General features: G+C 36.3%; 1 protein-coding gene across 10 annotated transcripts in view; it reads right to left on the bottom strand.

Moving 5' to 3' along the window:
• Positions 1 to 22,076, bottom strand: part of ERICH2 (glutamate rich 2) — a 30,432-nt gene that overhangs the window by 4,895 nt on the left and 3,461 nt on the right. The window contains exons 2-8 of one of the 10 annotated variants that reach the window (XM_033423550.2): positions 14,712 to 14,742; positions 14,455 to 14,503; positions 14,190 to 14,226; positions 11,956 to 12,036; positions 8,686 to 8,754; positions 5,786 to 5,973; positions 2,327 to 2,384 (exon numbers count right to left, since the gene is read on the bottom strand). In XM_033423550.2, the coding sequence (XP_033279441.1) occupies positions 2,327 to 2,384; positions 5,786 to 5,968 (241 nt within the window). In that variant the 5' untranslated portion in view covers positions 5,969 to 5,973; positions 8,686 to 8,754; positions 11,956 to 12,036; ... (1 more) ...; positions 14,455 to 14,503; positions 14,712 to 14,742. The other 9 variants (XM_033423555.2, XM_033423554.2, XM_033423552.2 and 6 more) reach the window with 9 other exon arrangements.

The following is a 22,076-nucleotide window of genomic DNA, read 5'->3' as shown; positions in this document are numbered from 1 at the left end:
TCTACGCCCATTCTCGGGGCCTTTTTGCTCACATTTCCCATCAGCCTCTTCTTCCTCTTGGGAGCAGCTCTTTCCCATCTGGCTCCCTGGATCATGGTGCCTGCCTTAGGGCACTCCATAGCTTCTTTTCCTAGAGTTTAGTCCTTAGTTTTAGAGGCACCACTATTTGCCATGGACGGAAGAGAGTAAACAGCATTACTGGATGAGTCAGTAAGAGTGCAAACCACGTCTGATATCAACCCCAAAAGGGTTTAGAGCATGTGTGCTCTGAGTTCTGCTTTCTCTCCAGCTCCCAGCATAATGTCTGGTACAGAGTTAGTGCTCAATATTTATTGGTTGGAAGGAAGGGAGTGAGTTTTTAAAGGAATATAACCCCATTAAGATATATCAGTTTGAACTTTTTCATCCCCATTGACCTGGCCCTTAATGCACGTGCACTGGTATGTCAGGTCCATAAGCATTATACTGAGCACCTGCTGTTTACAGTTTGGGCTAACAGCCAAAACTTACTGACAGATGTGGTGATATCAGTGTCTATATTTTGTAAGCTTTAGCCAGAGGTTTTTCTAAAATGATTGATGAATATATAAATATAATATAATATGTAAATTTTCCTACAATTAGGCTCCACAAGAAAAACTCAAGAGAACTGGGAGCTAGAGCTACAAAATCACTCCCTTCTATACCAGCCACACAGAGAAGAAAAGTAGTTGAGGGAAAAGGAGGCTGGGGTTCCAGTTCTGGCTGTGTCACTTGCTCCCTGAGCAGGACTACACAGCTGCTTAACCTCTCTCTGCTTCAGTTTCACTATTTATAAAAACAGAGGATTGGACATGATTCTCTCTCTAAGGATTCTTTCTGATTGGAAATTCTGTTTGTGGGCCACCAGAAACAGTTTTGATTGAAATATTTTATTCGATGGCTCTAAAGGTCAAAAATGCTTAAAAGGATTAAACAAGGCAAATTATTTTGGATATAAAATAGGTAGTGTTAAAGCATTCAAAAAACCCATTTTAAAAATTAGCCAATGATTTAAGAAGTTCTGTATCCACAGTGGGGACTCTGTGAGGCAAGGGAGAGTAGACCCCATGTCCCTACACTACATTTTCACTAAAAGATTTTAACCATAAGACAGGTCTACAATAGTTAATATTTCAAGTCCATTATTAATAAAGTTTAATTGTAGAGTTGCCATTTTCTCCTTTAAAATAACTAAGACTAATGAAGTAAGAGAAAAAGGATAGGATAAATTAACTCAAAAACAGGTCAATAGAAGATATCCAAACTGAAGCATAGAAATAGAAAGAAATGGAAAAAACAGAGCTGAGTATAAGATACACGTGGGACACCATGAAAAAAAAGTCTAATTTATGTGTAATTGGAGACCCAGGAAGAGAAGAGAGAGAATATGGCAGAGGCAATCTTTGAAGGTTAATGGCCAAGAAATCCTCAAATAAATACAAAGAAAACCACCACCATTTTGAACGTCAAGTCAAACCACTAAAACCCAAAGACAGAAAAATAAGGTAGTTCATATCATTCCTCTACTCAAAAGTGTCCAGTGGTTTCCCACCTCACTCAGAGAAAAAGCCAAGGTCCTTAAGCTGCGAAAGGTTATGCAATCTGCACAACCCCTGTAAGCTGTAAGCTCTCCGACCTCATCTCCTATCATACTTTCCCTGGCTTATTCTCAACACATTTGCTATTAGTCCTGCCTGGAACACACTTCCTCCAGATGACAGGACTCACTTCCTCAACTTCTTCAGGTGTTTGCTCTAGTCTTCCAGTGAGGCCTTCCTAGACCATCCTACTTAAAACTGCTTTGCCTCCCTCCCAGCATTTTCTACTCCTTCTTCCCTGCTTTATTTTTCTCCATAGCACCTATCATCTGTGACACACTAGTTACAGATAAATTTATCTGTCTGAAACTAGATATAAATGTGGGATCATTATCTGTCCAGTGCCTAGAACAGTGCCTGGCACACGTAGGTACTCAAATATTTGTGGAATAATTGCCTGTTAAGTAAGGCTTTCTGCACTACACAACACTTCTTTGAATCTAAAGGCACAATGCTACCAACCTGTTATCATGAGGCTAAGGGTTTTGACTTATTTTTTAATGGTGTAATTAGTCTCTGTCATTTTATCCCACTCAAAGTTACTCTAGAAGTCTAAATTAGTCCTTATACCAATTTTTACTATCAAGGATTCACTGAGACACTATCAGAGAATTCATTAGATGTATGATAATCAGACCATCTTATATATTATGGAATGTATTTGGAAACAGAGAAGATTGGAAAAAGGAAAAGTATTTTGTACTTACTCTTCTGACATAATTTTTTTGCCAAATGGTAGTCTTGGCCCATTTCTGATCTCAGGAACTGGAAAACATTCAGAAATTCTTCAGCTACGTAGTTTCACAGAGAATTTAAATGTCAATTATAAACTCCCTAGAAAATATTCCATTAATGATTAACTATTTTGCTTTTAACTTTTACTTGTTTTTCCAGGGCTGAGTCTGTAATCAGTCAGTTAATGAGGACTATTTAAGGACTATTTAAGGCCACACAGAATAAGTATGATACCTCTGCTTTGCTGCAGCCACACAGTGTACACACTACTGAACAATTTGAGAATATGTAGGTTGATTCAACTGGCATAGACTCTGAAGACTTTAATCACCTTAATATCCCTTTGGTTCAGATACAGCTTTTATTTGTGAACTTAATCCATAATTACACGACAATACTTAGTAAAAAAATATAGATTTACAATTATGTATATTCAATATTTTCCAGTATTGATTGCCCTTATACCATCTAGTTTTGCTTTTACTATTTTTATTGTAGTTTTTTTACTACAAAGTAATATTTGTATGCATATTTGTATGTATATTTTTGTAGGTAGGAAATTTAAATGCTAAATAAACACATTCTGTCCCCAATTTAATAGCATTAAATAGCATTTTTACCATTTAGAGATGTTTATTTTTAACATCTCCATGAACATCATTTTAGTATTTTTTCCATAAATGAACACATATATATTTACAAAAACTAGGATTATTCAGTAACTTTTAAAAAATACACCACATTTCATGGTCATTTTCTCCCCATGGAATTAAATATTCTTGTTTATTTTTTTTACTTACTTAGGCTCCACAATTTACTGATCTTCTATTATTAGTTATTTAGACACCTTCCATTAAAAAAAGAAGCCTACACTCAGATAATTATTCTTGCTTGTGTGTCACATATTCTGAACCATTTGCAGGCATACTAGGTTTACGCTGCAAGAGATAGGGACATGAAGTAATATTAAAGAGTCTTTGGCTGGTATTGATCTGCATATGAGTATGAAGAAACTGAGGCTGGAGAAAGAATCACTAGAATGAGCAGATGGAATACTCACTGGACCTCACACAGGGCTGAGAAGAACTCATGTTCTCTCCAGCCAGAGTGGAAGGTCCTCTTAATACAGAGAGCACTGGGAAGAGTCCTCATAAGGGGACTTAAGGGGCCTTAGTAGTGTCCCTACACTGTAAAGGTTGCCCTGGATCTTCCCAACAAAGTTAAAAACCAAAACTCAAAAGGAGAAACCTATTTCCAAGTAACTCAACTGTCCCAGATCAAAGTCCAACAACAAAAGTTTGTATCCAAGAGCATAAAATTTACAACATGTAGGATTTGGTAAAAAATTACCAGGCATGCAAAGATGCAGGAAAATATGACCTATAAGCAGGAGAAAACTTAATCAATAGAAACTGACCTAGAGTTGACAGAGGTGATAGCATAGCAGAGAAACATGTTAAAATAGCCATTATAAATATATGCCATATGCTCAAAAGTAGAGAAAATCTGAACATGATGAGGTGAGAAATGATAGTTACAAAAATATTTAAAGAAAGCTTCTAGAGATGATAAACAGGATACCTAAAATGAATAATATATATGCATATATATGGGGCTAGGGAGGGAGAGGGAGAGAAGGAGGGAAATGGACTTAACAGCAGATTATAACTGCAAAGAAAAGATCATGAACTTGAACAAAGAGCATTAGAAGTTTCTAAAATAAAATACATAGAGGGACTTCCCTGGTGGTCCAGTGGTAAAGAATCTGCCTTCCAATGTAGGGGACATGGGTTCGATCCCTGGTTAGGGAACTATGATCCCACATAGTTGCTGTGGGACAACTAAGCCTGCACACCACAATTAGAGAGCCCATGTGCCACAACTAAGACCCAGTGTAGCCAAAAATAAATAATTTTTTAAATATATAGAAAAAAACATGAAAAAAAGGGAACATCAGTGATGATATTGGGTGATCTGACATATGTATAATTGTAGCCCAGATGAAGAGAGGGAGGGCAGAGATCAGAAAAAACATTTGAAGACTTAATAACTGAACATTTTCCAAACCTGGTGAAAACTATAAACTCATAGGTCCAAGAATCTCAATGAACAGAAGAAATAGGTCACATCAAGGCATATCATAATCAAATTGCCAAAACTAATACATATGAAAAAAATTTGAAAGATGGTAAAAAAGACATATACATGTAAATAAAAATAAGAATAACAGCAGACATCCTGTCTAAAGCTATGCAAAATGTGAGAGAATGGAGCAACCTTTCAAAGTACTGAAAGAAACATGGCCCCCCACCATAGAATCTCCAGCTATCAAATCCTTTAAAAATAAAGGTGAAATTAAGACTTTTCAGGCAAACAAAAGCTGAGAGAATTCATTTCCAGCAGAACTGCATTATAAGAAATAGTAAGGGAAGCTGTTCAGGTAAAAGGAAAATAATATCAGGTAGAAATTTGGATCTACACAGAGCTATGTAGAACTCCAGAAATGCCTTCCAAAAGAAGATATTTTCCATTAAGAAAATCTCTTTAAAAGATAGCTAACCATCTAAAACAAAAAGAACAATGTATTGTGGGGCTTATAACACATGTACAAGTAAAACACATGACAACAAAAATACAAAGGATGAGAAGGGAGAAATGAAAATGTACTGTTATGAAGTTCTTATGATATACATGAAGTTGTGTAATATTAATTAAAGGTAGACTGTGACACCACAACAAGTGAGGTACAACTGTTTTGTTCTCCATAGAATTATCCGTAAACGTTTATGTACAATTTTCGCATGTGACGTTTCAGGCTTCAATGCCTTTGCCAATGCTGTTTCCTATGCCAGGAACACCTCCTTGATATGTTTACCAGATGAATTCCTACACATCCCTCTTCAAGTTTCTAAGATTCCATTCATGTCTCTTCCTCTAAAAATCCTTCCTTTACCCATTTCTCCTGCTTCTTTTCTCAATTAGTCACTCAGTCCTCCCAGTTCCCAGAGAACTTTCCAAACACCTCTACTAGCACATATTTCCTTTTATTATAAATTGCATTATATACATAATATGTGCCTGTTAGTTCTCAAGGGTAAGGTCATGTCTTTCTTATTTATCTCTAAATATCCCAAGTAACTAGCATGGTACCCAGTAAGTAAAAAGTTTTCCTTAAAGTAGTCCTTGAAGAGTCTTATGCCCAAACTTCTCTTATTCCTGCTTCTGCCTTTACCAGAATACTTTGAGTCACTTCTAGAATCTTCACTCACCTCTACCCTGGTGAAAGTAGTAAGAAAGATGAGTAACGAGGTAAGCATCTGTGTGTGGGCAAGGATATTTTGACCATTTTTTTTAGTCTGCAAGACAATATACTATTCAGCTATTTTAATATTTTTAAGTTTCTTGAGTTATAACATATGAGTAAAACTTACTTCTGTCATTAACTCTAATGGGGCATGAGTATCCTTATTAGGGTTACTGTCTTCCTCATTATCTTCATCATTGGTATCATCCTCACCATCATCATCTGTTGATTCAGACAACTTGTCATCAGTATCCTCAGGGGAATATTCATTATTTTTCTCCTGCTCTGTAATGACTACATTTTTGCTCATTTCACCTAGAAAAGAATACATATAATTTAATCAATAAATATTGAAATGTATTCAAAAATTTAAAATGGTCACTCCTAAATTATAATGTAGCAAGTGTACATGTTTACTACATGTCCTCCTGTTCTGGATTTTTTTTCATGACTAAACAGCACTGCAATAAATTTACCTGATTTCCATTTCCAAAAAAGGTAATAAAACTGCTAAGTGAAACAGGAAAAAACCCAAACCGATAATCCTGAGCTGATGTTAGTGTTGTTTGGTGCTTGAAATTGTAATAAATGGAAAACGGTTTTGTTTATAAAGAATATAATAACTTCCAGAAAAAAAGAAATTAATGCTATTCTATCCACAGAAATACTTTTCTTAAATTTTTCTTATAGGAATGTAAATGCAAAATAAAGAGCTTGGAAAGTAAAAGTAAGACTATAGAGGTTGAAAAGTAATTCTTCTTAGGCAAGTAGTCACGCTTGGATACTTGAGAATAAAGTTCTCTCTCTCTGTATACACACACACACACACACACACACACACACACACACACAGATTAGGAAGAGATACATGTGAAGTGTTCCAGATATAACCAGAAGTTACATAACATTATTAATGATTTTTCTTAATGTCAAGTCACAGTACCTATGACCAAACATAGATGACTGAAAAATAAAAAAATAAGCACTACTCTGACTACCTATTCAGTGCCCAGCACTATGTTGAGCCCTAGGAACACAAAAATGAACAGTCATTGACCTCAGCGTGCTCACACTCTAACTGGGGAGTCAGAAACATAATGGATAATTATAAAAGAGTATGGCAGTAAGTGATAAAGATGTGTACTAGGTACATGGGAGACCAAAGGAGAGCCCCATCCTGGTCTGAGTGGATCAGTTTTTCCAAGGAGAGGGGACAGCATGAACCAGTGAAAAAAGAATGTGTGTGGAGCTACAAGCACTTTGTTGTTGCGTATGGGTCAAAATTGAGGCTGAAATGGTGACAGATGTAGCCAGAGGGGTACAAGCTGGATAATGGAGTCTTGTGGGCCTTGGAGTTAGAACTTTATCCTAAGAATGAAGGATTTAAAAGTAGGGAAACAAAGTAGTCATGAAAGATTTAAGTAGGGAAACAAGTATGATCAATTCTGAATTTCTGCAGGAATACCTGGATACCAGGGTGGAACGTGTATTTGAAGGCAGACAGAAAAAAAAAAAAAAAAAAGAGCAGGGAGAGAGGTGGTTAGAGGTGTCTTTAAAAAGTCCAGGTGAAAGAGATGGATGACAGGGCATTGTTAAAATAGGGATTGAGAGGAGGAGATATATTAGAGAAATATTTAAGAGGTAAAACCTCCATGGCACAAGCTATTGAAACATTTTCCAAATTTCAGTAATATACTATCTTCATCCATTTTGCCATATGAGAGTATCACCTATACTATTTACTTAATTTTTTTTAAATTTACTTTTTTAACTTAGAAATTTTGCCAGATCATAAATATTATCATCCACAAAACTGATGGAGGTACTAATAAAAGTAAGATATAATAATCACAGCAAATATTATACGCCATTACTCTTCTGAATACTACATATATTAACTCATTTAATTCTCTCACCATCTCAATGAGGTGTGTCCTATTTTTATCCCATTCATAGATGAAACTGAGAGACAGACAGGTTAAATAACTTGCCCAACTTCACACCACTAATTAAGGTAGATCTGGGAGTCATTTTGGCTCTGGAGTCCATATTCTTAACCAGGTCTTATATTATTTTTTTCTAATACACATTAAAATATACTACTATTAAAGTAATTTAAAAAAATTTACCCTCTGTTTCCTAAAATTATCTCTTTGGGAAACACTACTGAGTTTGCCCAGTTTTTTGGCTCTACAGATGAATTTCAGTTTCAACCTTAACTTGTGCTACATCATCCCCTTCTTGTAAGACTTTGAGTGTCTGGGAAGTCTTGAGGTGTCTTCTTTGATGGGAGTGTGGCCATGAGCTACTCTAAATAATGTAGAAACACTGGTGTTAGAAAGAAGAAAATGAGGAAATCTAGGAAAGGTTGAGAGAAGACAATGTTAAGAAAAAGCAGGCCAAAAAAAGAAAAAGCTGGGAAAACTCCTCACTCTAAGCAAAAGGTACTATCTATCCTCAAAAGGGATAACAAGTCCTTCCAAGAGTGGGATGCCTGGGCTATTCAGTCTATCTACCTGTTTCCTTTACAGTCTCCGTCGGCTCATAACCACTCTAATCTTCCAGTGTGTACCCAGCCTGTTCACCGACTCATCACACTGGTGTCATCAGGGATGGTCATAATAGGGAATTAAGAACTTTATGTGATGTCACAGGAACTCATTCAATTCACAAACACTGAGTATCATGAGAAAGGTTTCCTGATCCCTAGATCTAAGATAGTTCTCCCTCCTCCAGGTGCCATTTATTTATATATGGCTGTCTTATTTGTGTTTATTATTAGTGTTTAATAGTTGGCTATCTATGTGAACTCCATAAGGGCAAGGATCTTGGCCATTTGCTAACTATTATATCCACAGCTTCTAAACAAGTGCCTGGCACTCAGTAAACCATTGTTGAATAGGCGGAACTTGTTCATGCTTTCACAGGTATTTCAATTCATTCTAAAATTGAATACCCTATCATTATCATTTTATGTAATGTATACCCATGGATCCCACCTGACTGCATATCAGAATCATCCGGTACCTGAGTCTGAAAAATTACTGATTCCCACAACCCGCTCCAGACCTACGAGTTGTCAACATCCTAAAGGTCCTAGAGAAGGAGGGCTGAATTAGAAGCTACAGTTACTCAAATAAAACAAATATTATTACCTGTGCTTTCTTTTAAGAAGGAAGATGACCATATCTTAGACTGTAGATTTGTTTCTATATCTTTATTTTCAATAGTCTTTGGAGATACTCACTCTAAATTCTTTAAAGAAACTTTACTTTCAATATTTTTTGAAGAGACTTCCTTACTAAATGTTAAAGTAGATAGTGAAAAAACACTTTTCTAGGTCACAATTCTGTTTAAGGTTCTATATGGGTTCATACACACATTTAATATAAACACACAATATAATACACCAACAATAAATAGCTAAAATGCAATATCTTCTTTGTGGAAAAGCATTAAAAATAAGTTTTACTAATGATTAAAATTCTATTTCTATTGGGCATTTGCCATTGTGTAATGATTCTTAGAATCTTTTCAGAGTTAACATAGAGTATATAAGCAATCCATAACCTGAATGTTCCTGGCATATCATTGTGATATGATGGAATAAAACTATTTAAGGAATACTAGCCTTCAGGTTTTTTTTTTTCAAGTTTGTAAGTCAGTTCTTACCGTTGCTAAATGCTATGCTTGGGACTTCCCTGGTGGCACAGTGGTTAAGAATCCGCCTGCCAATGCAGGGAACAAGGGTTCGATCCCTCATCTGAAAAGATCCTACATGCTGTGGAGTAACTAAGCCCATGCACCACAACTACTGAGCCCGTGTGCCACAACTACTGAAGCCCGCGTGTCTAGAGCCCGTGCTCCGCAACGAGAAGCCACTGCAATGAGAAGCATGCGCACCACAACGAAGAGTAGACCCCCTTGTCACAATTAGAGAAAGCCCACATGCAGCAACGAAGACCCAACGTAGCCATAAATAAATAAATTTAAATTAAAAAAAATAAATGCTATGCTTATGGAGTCCAACACTAATATTAACCCCTGGTCATAATACAAAGTAGCCTGCTTTTTCATTAAATGGCTGAGATAAAAATGGGTTAATTTTCTCTTTTAGCCTTCAAGCCTGATACCTCTTGTCAACAGATAACACACTGAGACAGACGAGTCTTGTGTGGTGCACTCTGTTTACAAAGACAGGCACCCATGCTGGTGGAAAAATAACCCCAATTTCGTTTTTTGTATCTCCTTTAATGTGATTCTTTTAACATGTCTCCTTTACTGAGTTTAAAAAATTCAACTTTTAGTTTTCATGGAAAGATATAAAAAGATGTAAAGTGTTATTATTTTTTCCCCTAAGTTATAGTAGCTCTGTTTTATCCCTATCGAAATGTGAATCTAGAACATTAGTAGTAAAGTTAGTGATTTGTACAGTGCTTTAGCAAGTATGCTGAACAGCTTGTTATATTCTTAATACTACGGGAGGGAATGGAATCTTCACTTCCCCAGTATATGCTGCTAAAGCAAAACCCCACTCTGTTGATGAAAAATACAAAGCAAAGATGATTTACATTTCTACCTCTGCCCTCCTTGATTTTCTAATTGTGAAAGAGAGCATCCAAGAAGAAACCCTACACATGAAAAGTTGAGAAGTCACTTAAGTATCCAGTTTCTAGCATGGTTAGAGTCCTATTATGCCAAAGGTCACCACAAGTAATTACTAGAATTCATACGCTCTAATATCTAATCTAGATAAAAGGACGACTTCACTGCCTTTTCCCAGCCACGAATTACAGTATTTCATTGAATCTAAGATACCATTTTTTCTTCCTCTTTTTTTTTTAATATTGAACTATAGTTGATTTACAATGTTGTGTTAGTTTCAGGTGTACAGCAAAGTGATTCAGATACATATATATACACACACATATATATATGTATCTTTTTCAGATTCTTTTCCTTTATAGGTTATTATAAGATATTGAATATAGTTCCCTGTGCTATACAGTACGACCTTGTTGTTTATCTATTTTATATATAGTAGTGTGTATCTGTTAATTCCATATTCCTAATTTATCCCTCCCCACTTTTCCCCTTTGGTGACCATAAATTTGTTTTCTAGGTTTGTGAGTCTGTCTCTGTTTTGTAAATAAGTTTATTTGTATTATTTTTTAGATTCCACATATAAGTGATGTCATATAATATTTGTCTTTCTATGTCTGACTTACTTCACTTATTATGATAATCTCTAGGTCCATCCAAAGATATCACCTATTTATTATAAGACATTTGTCACCTATTTATTATAAGACATACTGACATATTATATTACACATTATAAGGCATATTATAAGACATTAAGAAAGAAAAAGTATTGTCAAGTAGAGATGTTAAAATATGTATGCTTCAGAATCTATGAAATATGGTACTTATATATTCACTAAGTTATATCACTAAAGAAGGGAATTTAGCTAGTCTAGTTCTGGATATTTGAATAATTTGAAATGCCTTTAATAATCTTAATGTCCTAACATGGAGGAAGCCAACATACTCAATGACCTGAAGATAAATAGGATATTACTATTTGAGAAGCAGTGAACATGCCATAAAAATACATATGAGAAGTGACCAAATCATCATTTTAACAGTAAAATGTGAATTCCTTTTCTGCTCACTTTCTGATATAAAGTCTATCTTGTATACAGTCTCAAAGAAGCAGAGGACCAAACTCCAACCTGCTCTTCAACTATCATCTGTTGACTTCATTTGAGAAAGTGACATTACTTATGATACCAATGCTTCTAACCATTTAACAAAAATAGATAACCAGCATACTCTAAAATATATTTTCTTTAAATACAATTACAATTGAGGAAAAATTCAAACTTTTACTTTGGAAGATGGGAAGTATTTACTTTAGTATCTACTAAGGTTAGAGAGTTAGTCAAGTTAGATATCCCACTGGAACATATTTACACCAGAGGGTGGATAACCTAGGTTTTAGAATTAATTAGTATGTTAAGCACACTAGGCATATTTATGAAATATCCCCAGATTTCTATTGGAATTAATAATTTTTTAAAGTTTATATTTTAAACTTTGTTTTAAAATGATTTACATTTATCAAACATGAGGGACTTCCCTGGCAGTCCAGTGGTTAAGACTCTGCACTTCCACTGCAGGGGACAAGGGTTCGATCCCTGGTCAGGGAGCTAAGATCCCTCATGCCGCGAGGTGTGGTCAAAACAAAAACCCAAAAAAACCAGGAGCCTAAAAACAAAATTAATTAAAACTTACTTTTCTGAGACTGTCTTCGCTACATTTAGAGAGACTTGTGTTGGTGAGGTATAAAGTTTGCTTGCCAATGTTGGTCTGCATCTAAAGAGGCATTTACTTAAAGTGTAAAAATGGGAGTAAAAAATAATGTGTCATACATTTTAGAAAAGATAAAATATACGATTATGGAATAACCGATAGATGCAATTTTTTCAAACTCCAAGAGTTGAGTGCTGTGGGTTTGCTTTACCCATTTTCCCCTCACATCTTTATGTGTACTTGAAAGCCTGACGAAAAACCAACAGATCAAAGGTCCAAGATCTATAACACTTTGTCCAGCATTAAAAACATACTTTACTTTTACTGCTGAAAACAGTTTGTTAATTAAGTGCCATTTTTTGGGTAGACAAAATCTTTGACAGAGAGGATCCATGAGGAAAAACGGAAATGAATTATTTGGGCTTTGTGTACAGAGAAGTTTGAAACTCCTGGTTTATAAAGTTCACACACTCCTTGTGGCTCTGATTAGAATGAAGAATCAATCAGCAGATTAAAGCAAAGAACTGGTGGGAAAAGAAAATTTCTAGTTTTCCCTAATCCAACCTGGATAGGACCTTTTGGGAAATTCCCCTTGCCTGTCAGACTATGGAGCCAGAAGCGGGGTGGAGAGTGGAATGTAAAGCTATACTGAGAAAATCCATCAACTCTGTAGGTCAGTCACACTGTTCCTCTAGTAAAGGTCCCCCATGATTTTCTGTTTTCCTACTTGATCTTTTTTTTTCCCAGGACTGGCTCTGTTTACCTTCACCTCTGGGTGGAGTACCTGAGGTAACAAAGCCATGCACCTGTGAAGCTTACTGGCTACCTACCTATCTCTCTGTCCCTCACTCCAAACAACAACCAAACCAAACCCAAACCTAAACTCTTCTCTGCAAGTGAAGGGAACATGATCATACTGCCCTTGCAAAAAGCAGTTTGATAAACAGATGCAATTATTAATGAGATCAAGAGAACAGGCCGTCACTCTGCTTTTCTATTTCGGCCCAGACTGCATTTGATTTACCCCTGGGTTTTAACTACCTCAGGATGTGGGTTACCCCTTGCTCCAGTTCCAACACTGCTTATCACAGCCTATGAACATTGGGGTTCATAGACATGATAGAATGTATTTTCACTAATGACTACTAACTCCCATTAGTATTACTGAAAGTTATATCCTATTTCCCTCAAAGACTACTAAAATTTTCTTAGATTTTTAATTTAAAGATATTCAACCATGTAATAGGATATATAATTACATCCAGATTAATATACTTAATGGGGCATTTAGTTTTTTCTGGTTGTCTATAACATTTAATCTGAAATAAGCACAGAGTCTGTCATTGATCTGTAATACATTACCTTCTCTTTAGTATAAAAATACATCTTTAATATATAATTTACAACAAAAGTCAAGGTGGACCCTAATTTTAATTTTTAGCTTTGACAGTATGAAAATTGAAATATATGTTGCATAAGGTATAATTTTTCCCAGCCAATAATATTCAGAATAATTCAAAATAGTATCAATTTGAATAGAATCCCACTAGAATGGCACCTGCCAATTTATCAATAATTGATCCCCATGAATGTGTTTTACAATCAACTTTCAAAGTGTAATTTTTCATGGAATAAATGAATTTTTTTTAAGGGGAGAGGAGATGATCGTATCAGGAAGGGCTCTGATGAATTATCAGAATCAGTGCCTTGAACAAAGCAGGTACTTAATATTTAGCTACCAAATTGAAACTGGACTATGATTCTTTTTTTAATATCAATCTCTTCAACTAGATAGGGTGATTATTTTCCTAATTTAGTAGTAATGGTTCTTCTCATAGTAAACAAAGAATCTGTTTGATTTTAAGGTAAGTATTCCTTTAAAATGATATTCTCAAAGAAGAGAGCAAGTATCAAAGTGAAACAGGAATGAGCGATGAAAGTTATATAAGTAAAATACAGAATACTTGCTGTTTAAGCATTTAAAAAGTAGGTTTGAATATTATCTATACCCCTACATTTTTATCAAAATTCAGTTTTCATTTTAAATGTCCTCTTATCTAAGTAACAATTGCTTTGACTGAAGCAAAAGCTAAGTGCTAATCCATGCATTTCTGGACTTTCAAATTTAATTGGGTGACAAATGATTGCATTATCTAGTTCTAATTGCTTAAAAGGCATGTGATAGATCAGATGCACAACCAGAGACATCTTCTTACTCTGACATTGCTCCATTTGGTTCAATCATCACTTTTTCTGAAAGAAAAGAAAAAAAATCAACCCAGTATTTTATCAGTAGTGATGTGCTTAATAGAAATTCCTGACTGGCAAATATTTAGGCATTGTTTGAGTGACAGACAGTATAATAAAGGATTTAATTGCTAAGTCTTTCAACCACACTCAACTATTCCTGTAGACTATCTTCTTAATATTTAGGACAAAAGGGTGGCCAAACATATTCTTTTTAAGTAATAAATCATTTACCCTTTGGATCAAACACTAGCAATTGGCCATTCTGTCCTTATTTTGGTGCCTAAAAGAGAAGCAGAAATAAAAACTAGCATTATCAGTATTATTTTAGTTTGAGGTATTTGAAGTAATTTATTCATAACCTTTATATGAACATTTCTATTATCTAGGCTAAAATGTAATTTTATACTAAAGCCAATTGTTCCAAAACTATATAAACTGATGGTAAAATAGAACTAAAGCGTTCTAAAAACTAGTTTATATACTATTACCTTTACAGCTTCTGTCTTGTCTAGATGATTCCTGCAAGAAACCAAAATATTTACTTCTTTAAACACTTGTATAAATTTAGAATATAAATAAAATAGAACGCAGAACTCGGTCTGTCAGCAGGGTAGTAAGCATGTATTTTGGTTTTGTTTTTAGTATCATTACTTTCATCCTAAGTGAAAAACATCATTCTTCTGGTTTATGAAATGAGATTTTAAAAAAGCCTAGAGAAATTAATGCTTCCCCTTTTCCCCGTTCACCTTGGAGTTTACGTAAAAAGAGCTATTGGAAAAAATTTTGCATGTTAGAAAAGTGATGTATTAAATTAGCCTCTAATTCTCTGTTACCTTTTTGGGTAACTTGGACCCTAGATCTGGATCCAAATACAATACAGCAGGTTGAGGTGCCCCTTTCCTACTGAGCTGACCCCCAGAAACCATAAGTTCAGTGTGGCGTATGTTTACAACACTGCTTTTCCCTCCCACTTTAACAAAGTAAAACAACACATAAACCAAACTACCTGCCACATTCTAGTTCATCCGTGTTATTAAAAACACCTTTACAGAGTATATATTAGCCAGAACTAGAAGTTTTTCCATGATATTTCAAGATAGTATTTTTAATAAAATATTATTTCAACAAATGCATTTAGAAATTAACCTTTTTCTCCAAAGATGCATTTAAAAATATAATTCTTACCTTATAAGTTCCCTTATGAGTTTATTAATACTTACAATGTTTTCTCTTTGAATGTGTCCCTTTTTAAAGTTAGTCTATATAGACTGATTTTCCTATAACTTAGCCCTTTATATACCTGGATAAATTTCATTCTAATTGTAAAGAGAAAAATCAACTTTTAAGGGTTTTTTTTTATGTATGAGAGATGCCACACTTAAATTTTTCATAAGCAATAATTCACTTGCCTCTCCTCCCCTAACACTTGTCCCCATATCACAAACCAGGCTTTAAAAATTATAAGTAGTAATACCTAGGGATTTCTGGAATATAAAATTCAGGACCAAAACTGTAGACAATAAAAGAGAAGCTTCATTTATTTGCATTAAGTTTTTCTCTTTTTAAATGTGTCTCCCTCACACTGATTTGCACTCTGGAATAAAGTAGTAGTGCACAAACTTTTGCCTTAGGCTTTGTTTTCTGGGGAACCCTGATCAAGCCAGACATTATATATGTATTAATTTGATTATCCCTCTGAGAAGCTCACAGAGAGCTAAAGTCCATCAGAAAAACAAGGCATCTTTTTGGGAAAAACAGTTGTAGAAGACCAAACTCTAGGATAAATAAAAGATTTTACTCCTGATTCTCTACAGCAGTGGAGCTCAGAAGCCGAAACAATGCAATAATGAACCAAATAAGATCTTAACAGAAGAAATCTAAGATGGCCTCTCCTGAGAGGTACTTACATACCACAGATGCCCACATTCTGTGGGTACCCGTATGTCTGGGTCTCCCCTTTATATTTAGAGATTTCCTTTCCGTTCTAGCTCTAGGGTCTTTATGGATTGCTACATTCTACCCTTTACCTGGATGAAACATCAGTGCATAAAATTCTCCTCCCATTTTTACCTAGTAAAGAAAAACCTAGGATGAGCAGATCCCAGCCCTTGATGGAAACCCAGTCTCTGCTAGGCCTAGCTTTAGCTTTATCATTACCTACCTCCTTTCATAATCTCCTTTCATAAAACTGAATTCTTTGGGAGGCAGTACGGAGTAATACTCAAGAGCTGGGGCTCTTCAGAAATAAACCCACACACCTAAGGTAAATTAATCTACGACAAAGGAGGCAAGAATATATTATGGAGAAAAGACAGTCTCTTCAGCAAGTGGTGTTGGGAAAGCTGGAGAGCTGCATGTAAATCAATGACACTAGAACCCTTCCTCACACCATATACAAAAAGAAACTCAAACTGGTTTAAAGACCTAAATTTAAGACATGACACCAAAAACTCCTGAAAGAGAACATAGGCAAAATATTCTCGGACATAAATCACAGCAGTGTTTTCTAAGGTCAGTCTCCCAAGGCAAAAGAAATAAAAGCAAAAATAAACAAATGGGACCTAATCAAACTTAAAAGCTTTTGCACAGCGAAGGAAATCATAAACAAAACAAAAAGACAACCTACAGAATGGGAGAAAATATTTGCAAACAATGCAACCAACAAGGGATTAATTTCCAAAATATACGACAGCTTGTACAACTCAATATTTAAAAAAACCAAACAACGTGGGAATTCCCTGGTGGTCCAGTGGTTAGGACTCTGCACTCTCACTGCCGAGGGCCTGGTTCAATCCCTGGTTGGGGAACTAAGATCCCCCAATCTGTGAGGCATGGCCCAAAAACAAAAACAAATAAACAACCCAATCCAAAAATAGGCAGAAGACCTAAATAGACATTTCTCCAAAGAAGACATACAGATGGCCAACGGGCACATGAAAAGATGCTCAGCATCGCTAATTATTAGAGAAATGCAAATCAAAACCACAATGAGGTATCACCTCACACTGGTCAGAATGGCTATCATGAAAAAATCTACAAATAATAAATGCTGGAGAGGGTGTAGAGAAAAGGGAACTCTCCTACACTGTTGGTGGGAATGTAAGTTGGTGCAGGCACTATGGAGAACAGTATGGAGGTTCCTTAAGAAAACTATAAATAGAACTACCATATGATCCAGCTAATCCCACTCCTGGGCATATACCCTGAGAAAACTCTAATTCAAAAAAGATACATGCACCTCAATGTTCATAGCAGCACTATTTACAACAGCCAAGACATGGAAACAGCCTAAATGTCCATCAACAGATGAATGGATAAAAAAGATGTGGTATATGTATATTTACATATAATATATATAACATAAATATATAATATTCCATCATATATATATGATGGGATACTATTACTCAGCCATAAAAAAGAATGAAATAATGCCATTTGAAGCAACATGGATGGACCTAGAGATAATCATACTAAGTCAGTCAGAGAAAGACAAACATCATATGATATCACTTATATGTGGAATCTAAAAACATGATATAAATGAACTCATTTACAAAACAGAAACAGACTCACAGATACAGAAAACAAATTTATGGTTATCAAAGGGGAAAGTAGGAAAAGGAATAAATTAGGAGTTTGGGATTAGCAGATACAAACTACTATATATAAAATAGAAAAACAATAAGATCCTACTCTAGAGCATAGGGAACTACATTCAATAACTTGTAATAAGCCATAATGGAAAAGAATATGAAAAAGAATACATATATGTATGTATGTGCATATACATATATATACACATATATATATATTTGAATCACTTTGCTGTACACCAGAAACTAACACAACATTGTAAATCAACTATATTTCAATTTAAAAAAAAAAGAAAAGATCTGTGCTCTTGAGTAAAGAACTCATCCCAGTTCTGCCACTTCCCATGTAAGCTTGGGTAAGTTAATTTCTGTAGGCCTCAGTCCCTCTGTCTGTAAATCAGGGATCACAATGGTGCCAACTTCATTGGATCATTATAAGGATTAAATAAGATGATCTGGGTAAAGAGTTTAGCACAGTGCCCGGCACATAGGAGGGACATGGTAGAAACAACTTGATGTTTTATCCAAACGAAAAACTGGGACGTTGCCCTATGGGGCTGATTAAGATTGCTTAGGGAAACAAAAAGGAGGCTTTACTGCAATTGAGACAAGCAAACTAGCTCTAAGGACCTTTAATTAATTAATTAATCACATAAGCCCTAAAGTAATGATACTTGCTTAGAAAGATCACTGACTCCAGGGAAAAAAGAGAGTAATTGAGAACACAGGTACAGTTAAAGCAGAGACTGATAATTGGTCAGAAATAGGTATGGCCATTGCACAACTATGTATTTTTCAAATGAGTATTAATAGCAAAAAAATCTCTCTGAAAGGAAATGTTTTCATAAAAGAAACTGATAATATTGGTTGACTGGGGAGGAAATAGAGATAGCTGCAGGACTGGGGTGGGAGGGAGTTTTTTTACTTTACATCCATTGTACCTCTTGAACTTCAAATAAAATAAATGTATTATCTATTTAAAAAATACGATGTAAAATTTGCAATATCGTTTGTATCCACCTCTTTGTTTATCCACCTCTTACAGGCATGTGAGCTGTTATGTTGGCCTTGTGCTACTTCAATTCTCTTCTCCACCCAGTGGTACCTGTTCAAATTGGAGTCATGGTTTCCAGAAAGAACAGTATGTAAGTGCACACCTTGTAGATTCATAACTACTGATTATGGTTAATGTTAACAACACAACATTCATTTAATCAGCACTTCGACTCCCTATCAAATACACCCTCTGCCTTTTGGAACATGGGCAGACTCTCCTGATGTCTTTCAACAATCCGGGTGGTAATAGGAACAACACAGTTAGCTAACTCCTAACTTTCATGTAGTATTCAATGTCTATTTAAAACAAACGTTTGATGAGCACCTAGTATGTATCAGATATGTCTGTGATAAGCTCTGGGGATACAAGAGAAGCTCAGAATTTTACAGGGGAAACAAAGTACTAACTTCCTATATATATGGGACAGACCAAGCTTCAAAGTAATATACTAAATGCTTCCCTCTAGGGGCTCCAATGTAATTTTCCATACTGCCCAAACAGGATCAGTCAAATCCCTTCTTTTTTTTTTTTCGGTACGCGGGCCTCTCACTGTTGTGGCCTCTCCCATTGCAGAGCACAGGCTCTGGATGCGCAGGCTCAGTGGCCATGGCTCACGGGCCTAGCCGCTCCACGGCATGTGGGATCTTCCAGGACCGGGGCACGAACCCCTGTCCCCTGCATCGGCAGGCGGACTCTCAACCACTGCGCCACCAGGGAAGTCCCTCAAATCCCTTCTTTTTTGAGCTCATGGACTGAAGATACCCAAGGAGAGTCAGAAGGCATTGGAGGCAGAATTGGAAACATAGAGGGAGAGAGTCCAGTCAACAGAACTGTCCCTGAACAACCTTCAAGTTCCAGAATCCAGTTCTGAGGCCTATTCTCTGGGTTTGCTATATTCCGCCACGTATTGTAATTTCTACAAATATCCCTAGAATAAGGTATTGTCTGCCTATAGCTCATCCCCCCTTATGTGGTTGACAGATCCATCCCCCTTGAACACAAGAGCAGTGCTGTCCTAGCACAGACCCATCATGGTAATTCATAAGCTAACACAGTGACTGAACCAAGGATTGAGCCTGTGATCCAAGCTAAGTTCACCACACCTTTTTCTGAGGCTTTTCTAAGTGGAACTGTCACAAAGGTAAGAGAATATGAGAGTAGAGCTTTCAACTGCTACGGTTCTAGGTTTCAGGAAGAAAGTGGCCTGAGTGAAACAGAATATACAGGAGAATCAGAGATGAGATGAAGAGATGAGGTAGAGAGAAGGACAGGGACGGAGGAGGGGTGGAGTGTGTGTGGGGGGCAGAGACAGACAGACACAGACACATTCCTGATGGTATTTGAGTTCCTGTTTCCAGATCAACCTCTGCCTTTACCATGGGCCAACTGATTTCTCTTTTTGCCCAAACAAGCTGGAGTTTTGTCATCTGAAACCAAGAGACCTTGACTAATACAGCTCCTACTCCTTGAAACCAAAAGAAGCTAACATACCTGCTGTCATGTAATAAGAGCTACAACACTGGAATTAACACAGACCATGGGAGCACAGAGTGAGAAGTGATCAGTTCTACCTGCAATGGGGCAACACTGAGTCAGGCTTCACAATGAAGGTGGCATTTATTTAACCAAGTCAAGATCAAGTCAGTAGATGGGAAGAGTACTCCTGCCATGTGTTAGAGAATGGCAGTAGAGATAGCCTCTCCTGGTGGTAAGTCGTTCCACCACTCTGTAGTTATCTGTCTACATATTGCTTATGTGCATCTCCTTGATAGATTCTTTTCCTTTACCTGCTTCTTGTATGTGGGATCAAATTTTAAAAGTTATTGCCATGTGCTAAATATTTTAACCAGTAGGCAATGGAAAGCAAACCAGGCTCTGAATAACAATCATATGATTAGATCTATCTTAGAAAAGAAATTCTGTGGAGGGTAAACCCAAGAGAGAATGGGAGTTGGAGAGACCAGTTAAGAGGCTATTACAACAGCCCAGAGCAGGGGTTGGCAAACTATCACCTATGGGCCAAATATGACTCTCTGCCTACCCTTATAAATGAAACTTATGGGAACACAGGCATGCTCATTTGTTTGTACATTGTCATGGGAACTTTCAAGCTACAGTGGCAGACTTGAAATGTTTCGACAAAGACTGTATGACCTGCAAAGCCTAAAATACTTATTATTTGGCCCTTTACAGAAAAAGTCTGTCAAACCCTAGTCTAGGGAAAAATGATGATGCACAAAGCCAGGAAGGTACACTTGGAACAAAAAGAGAGGTGAAACTGAGACTCAGTGGACATAGAAGGGAGAACAAAAGAGTTTGATGGTTCCAGCTTGGATGACCAGGATAAGGACCAGAAGAGGAGCACACTCTGGGGGATAATGAGTTTGTTTTCGGAAATTCTGAGTTGAAGGTGCCTGGAGGTCAACTGAAATCAAGTGTTCTATTGAAAAGAGAGTTAGAACTCAAGAGAAAAGACGATGTATGGGATAACTGTGAGAAAGTGGGGATGGATGGCACGACCTATGTAGAAGAAGAAAAGGCCAAGCATAGAATCCTGGTAGAGGAAAAGAATCCGTTAAGGAAATGCACATATACAATATGTGCATTTCCTTGCACAGAGAGGTGGAATGAATGCACCACCAGGCCAGAAGTTTCTGGAGAGCAGAAACTGGCTGTTACCCATGAGTGTGGGTGCTACACCACTTTAAAGGTACTCAGATATTCACTGATTGAATAAAACCATTGGAATGATATAAAGTAATTTAATTGGTTTTAGAATGCTCTTATAATTTTTAAAAAAGGCCCATAGAATTGGGGGGGATAATTCTAAGAAAAGAGCTATGGAAAAGCAGATATAGATTTATTTTAAGAAAAAAAGTACTGAAAGACTTACATAGAAAGATGGGTAGTATTAATCAGAAGATGAGTGTATTTAGATATTAGATAAGTATAAAAATGTACATGACAAATGATTTGAAAAGGAATAATTATGTGATTACATGTTTGAAAAATTCTGTGTATTATGTAAATAAAAATGTACTTCGGGGTTCAGGTCACAGCAGGGTGCGGGGTCATCATGGGCTCCTTTCTAAAAGAAAGGTCTTGCTTCTTAGCTTCTTAGCCGTGTGAGCCTGGACTCTTGGTTGCAAGTTACAGAAACCATGCTCAAGGTAGCTCAGGCACAAAACGGGATGCCCTGG

This window comes from Orcinus orca, chromosome 7 (assembly GCF_937001465.1).
Source record: "Orcinus orca chromosome 7, mOrcOrc1.1, whole genome shotgun sequence".
In the NCBI taxonomy this organism is placed as follows: Eukaryota; Metazoa; Chordata; class Mammalia; order Artiodactyla; family Delphinidae; genus Orcinus; species Orcinus orca.
Note: the sequence above shows the minus strand (reverse complement) of the source record. Positions and strands in the feature narration are given on the sequence as shown.